Here is a 5,370-nt window from a genome sequence, read left to right as displayed (position 1 = left end):
ATATTGCCTATTTATGAGACACATGAAGGGATAGACATTTTACATTTTACTGTACATATTCATAACACGGATTACCTTATTATTATTTTATACAAACCACCACAAAAAAGTATAACTTCTCTTTTGGATTTTATCACAAATATTACGGATTTTTACCCCACACACAAATTGATCATTATAGGGGATTTCAATGTGGATCTATCTCAACAAAATTCATACACTAAGCAATTAGTTGGATTCTTTGAAGCAAAATTACAATGTAAACAACTCATTAACAGTTACACAACTAACTACCAATCCATTTTAGATCATATATATACAAATGAAAAACTACACAACTATGGTACATTAGAATGCTATTACAGTGATCATAAAGCAATATGGGTTTGTATTTAACATGTTATAACACATTTTATATTTCAGATGATGTCTATTGAAGAAATCATTAACATTAATACCGATGACAACAAACCATATCAGAAACCCATACGAGTTAATGTAATCAACTGCTCTGGAAAAACTACTTACAAAAATGCAAAACAAGAACAAAAAATTCTATTTCATTTGGCTCTAGCAGATAAAACTGGAACTATGAAATGTACTTGTTATCAAGAAGAATTATACGAGCAAACTAAAAATAACTGTGGACTACTGATACGCAACTTCATCATCAAAAACAAAACAATTTTAATTACTAAGCAAAGCACAGTAACAAAATTTCCCACAATGAAAATTGAGGAGGGCCTTATCCAACAAGCGAAGAACATTTTGCACCCGCGTGCACCATCTGCTTCTCCCATTAAGGAAATCAAACGTGCAAGTCTAAAAAGTCTTATGACCGTTTCAGGGACAATATGTGGCGTAAGTATAAACGCAAACATGTCATCATGTCACAAAAAAAAAGCCTAGTTAGCTTACACACACATTACACCTTTGGTAACTTCACTAACAAGCTAAAAACACATAGCATTATACACTCTGTCACACTATGTAGAAAGTACGAGGTTTTAAAACCATAATATGCCAGTGTTTCGCAGTGTACTAGAAATACAAGCACTCTCTACAAATCCATTTTTAGAAATAAACAATGCGATCTTTTCTAAAGGAGGTTCAGTTGGGTCCTTAAATATGACACCTTATATTGCCATTCATACAACGCACTAGTACTATGTGTTTTTCCATTCACAATTTAATACAATGCTTATTTTGTGTAGGAAGAGGACGTAAAGACTGTCTTTACCAATGGACAAGATACTCCACTGAAATCGATTACTTTAAAAGATGAAACAGATGACATCAAAGTGACACTGTGGAGAGAAGCTACACTATTTAACATACATCTTGGAGATTATGTCACGCTAACTCATGTAACTGTCCATGAATTTAATGCACAGAAAATATTGAATACAACGAGGCACAGCAAAATGGAGGTAAGCACAACAAACAAAATTTTTGGGAATAACAACTACTATTTCACTACCTATACACAACTTTCTCACTCTCGAAACCACTCTGGACATATCACCCACTCGCAACCTTTCAAGCACTCTCTATCTTTCAAGAACTCTGGAGATTTCAAGCACTCTGGAGCTTTCAGCCACCCTGTCTCTTTCAGCCACCCTGTCTCTTTCAGCCACTCTGTCTCTTTCAGCCACTCTGTCTCTTTCGGCCACTCTGTCGCTTTCAGCCACTCTGTCGCTTTCAGCCACTCGGTCGCTTTCAGCCACTCGGTCGCTTTCAGCCACTCTGTCTCTTTCAGCCACTCTGTCTCTTTCTGCCACTCTGTCTCTTTCAGCCACTCTGACTCTTTCAGCCACTCTGTCTCTTTCAGCCACTCTGTGCCTTTCAGCCACTCTGTGCCTTTCAGCCACTCTGTGCTTTCACGCACTCTGTACCTTTCACGCACTCTGTACATTTCACGCACTCTGTACCTTACACGCACTCTGTACCTTTCACGCACTCTGTACCTTTCACGCACTCTGTACCTTTCACGAACTCTGTACCTTTCACGCACTCTGTACCTTTCACGCACCTTTCACGAACTCTGTACCTTTCACGCACTCTGTACCTTTCACGCACTCTGTACCTTTCACGCCCTCTGTACCTTTCACGCACTCTGTACCTTTCACGCACTCTGTACCTTTCACCCACTCTGTACCTTTCACGCACTCTGTACCTTTCACGCACTCTGTACCTTTCACGCACTCTGTACCTTTCACGCACTCTGTACCTTTCACGCACTCTGTACCTTTCACGCACTCTGTACCTTTCACGCACTCTCTATCACACACACACACTCTCGCTCACAAACAAAAAATCTCTCTTTCACACTGTACTTACAAAAAACATAAAGTTTAAAAATGTAAGGACTAATTGTTGCATTTGTTTTCTCTCAACAGGTAACAGCCCCACCGCAGGAAAATATTGACATACAAATTTATGGCGTCGAAAGCACCAAAGATGAAACAAGTATTATAACTATTAGGGTGACAAACACAGACGTTTATCAATCAATGCCCATAGAAAATGACATACTAATTAAATGGTTTATGTTGGATGATGAGGTGGACAACATTGGAGATGCGCTTGTACATTATTTGCCGCAAACTTGTGAAGTGGTGTTTTGTAATGGGAAAATCATAAACATTGTAAAAGAGAAAGACGATGAAGACATATGTTCAGACTAAAAATCTCATGTTGGCATGCTATCACATTTTTGTACAAAGTTTCAATATAAATATTTTTGTGTTTTAAAAAAATAAAAAGGTGTGGAATTCAATTTATATACCTCGATGGTCTTTTTTTGCGCAAAGAAGGATAAATACAACTACAACTACACTCAACTAATACAACATAGTCACACACACATACAACAATCATGCAATCCATCTGACAAAAAAAACACAACAAATTTCACACACTCTGTAGCTTGCACGCACTCTGATGCTTTAAGCCACTCTGCATCTTTCAGCCAGTCTGCATCTTTCAGCCACTCACTCTGATGCTTTAAGCCACTCTGCATCTTTCAGCCACTCTGCATCTTTCAGCCACTCTGCATCTTTCAGCCACTCTGCATCTTTCACCCACTCTGCATCTTTCACCCACTCTGAATCTTTCACCCACTCTGCATCTTTCACCCACTCTGCATCTTTAACCCACTCTGCATCTTTCACCCACTCTGCATCTTTCACCCCTTTCACGCACTTTTATTGAAATTGTTAGTTGTGGAATTGTGTGGTGTGTACTCTACAACGACACAGCAGCACTCATCACCACCACAGCACAACTCATAACGACAACAGCATTACTCAGCAGACAAACGTCACACAAACAGAACATGTACGCTTTCACCAGGCACACACACCAACAGCTATCAATGCACGCTTTCAATAGGCATACACCCACAGTAACGGCCATCAGTCCATGCTTTCAACAGTCACACACACCACCGGCCGTAAGTGCACGCTTTCTACACTTTTTTTAACGTAGCACACACATTTACAGCTATAAAAGCATGCTTTGGTGCTGTAGAGTACTGCAGTAGTATGTATGAATGAGACTGTTGGTGTGCTAAATACGGCTGTGGTGGTGCAGAGTGATGCAGTGCTGTTGCTCAATGGTACTGTGGGGGTGCAGAATGATAATGTGGTATTGCTGCGTGTTGCATTGGTGGACATCAGTGATGCCGTTGTTGGGAGAAGTGCTACTGTTGTGGTGCTGAGTTATGCTGTGGTGGTAATCATTGAACACCAACACAGCACCACTCATCACCAGCACAGCACCACTCATCACAACAACAGCATTACTAAGCACCACACTAACATCACTCAGCAACACACCAGCATCACTCTACACCACCACAATAGCATCATTCAGCAACAACACACTATCACACTACAACGACACAGCAACACTTACCACCACAGCAGCACTCATCACCACAACAGCATTACTCAGCAGACAAACGTCACACAAACAGAACATGTACGCTTTTAACAGGCACACACACCAACAGCTATCAATGGACGCTTTCACCAGGCATACACACACACCAACAGTCATCAGTGCATGCTTTCACCAGGCATACACCCACACTAACAGCCATCAGTCCACGCTTTCAACAGTCACACACACCACCGGCCGTAAGTGCACGCTTTCTACACATTTATTAACGTAGCACACACAATTACAGCTATACAAGCATGCTTTGGGGCTGTACAGTACTGCAGTAGTATGTATGAAGGAGACTGTGGGTGTGCTAAATACGGCTCTGGTGGTGCAGAGTGATGCTGTGTTGTTGCTCAATGGTACAGTGGGGGTGCAAAATGATAATGTGCTATTGCTGCGTGTTGCATTGCTGGAGCTCAGTGATGCCGTTGTTGGGAGAAGTGCTACTGTTGTGGTGCAGAGTTATGCTGTAGTGGTAATCATTGAACACCACTCTACAACGACACTGCAGCACTCATCACCACCACTCATCACCACTACAACATTACTCACCAGACAAACGTCACAGAAACAGAACATAAACAGTGCATACATACTACCTATAAAAAAAAATTAATGTGAGAAAACAAAGGACAATGCAGAGCGGCGAGACAAAACACGTACGGCGAAACACAAGAGAAAACGAGCCAACAGCGACATAAACATTTTTTTTTACAGGATGCGAGCTCAGACGGAAGTAGACTACAGGACCCGCATACCAGAACGACACGCGCAAGCATAACTCAATGCATGGCGAAGAGGCGAACTAAATAGCAGCCATTGATAGCATGAAAAAACACACTCAAAAGAAAGGAGCCGAACAGAAGCCAAGTGCGAGCAAAGAAAGACCCAAAACAATAATTACATTCACATCACAAAAATGAAATTCATAGCCAAAAGTGTAAAAACTCACAAAGGCACTCTTTAATGATATTAAAATAAAATAGTAATTACCTGTCGATCGTAGCAGCTCATTCAGTGAAATGTAGAGATTAAAAAAACAACGCACAAAGAGAACATAAACAGTGCATACATAATACGTTTAACTAAAACAATAAAAAACAGCAACAAAAAAACGACAAAGCATAGCGGCGACACAAGCCACATACGGGTCAAACACCACACAAAGACAAGCCAAGTGCGAGATAAAAAAAAAATCAGAGTGCGAGCTCAGGCGAAACTAAACTACAGGAACTGCATACCAGGACGACACTAGCAAACATGAGTCATTGCATGGCGAACAGACAACTTAAATACGAGCCAGTGATAGCATAAATAAGAAGAAACGAGCCACACACAAGGCAAGTGCGACCGAAAAAATAGGAAACTCCATCATTACATTACATTCACAGCAATGAAAACTTATACAATTTTGAGTAACAA

General features: G+C 40.7%; 1 protein-coding gene across 1 annotated transcript; it reads left to right on the top strand.

Moving 5' to 3' along the window:
• The first annotated feature begins 423 nt into the window (after positions 1 to 423).
• On the top strand, positions 424 to 2,687 carry LOC147736567 (uncharacterized). The gene is made up of 3 exons (XM_086953773.1): positions 424 to 861; positions 1,215 to 1,430; positions 2,400 to 2,687. The coding sequence occupies exons 1-3, from the start codon at positions 424 to 426 to the stop codon at positions 2,685 to 2,687; spliced, it is 942 nt and encodes a 313-aa protein (XP_086809899.1).
• Positions 2,688 to 5,370: the final 2,683 nt, after the last annotated feature.

The sequence above is a fragment of the Lissotriton vulgaris genome, chromosome 1_2, assembly GCF_964263255.1.
Source record: "Lissotriton vulgaris chromosome 1_2, aLisVul1.2, whole genome shotgun sequence".
In the NCBI taxonomy this organism is placed as follows: Eukaryota; Metazoa; Chordata; class Amphibia; order Caudata; family Salamandridae; genus Lissotriton; species Lissotriton vulgaris.
Note: the sequence above shows the minus strand (reverse complement) of the source record. Positions and strands in the feature narration are given on the sequence as shown.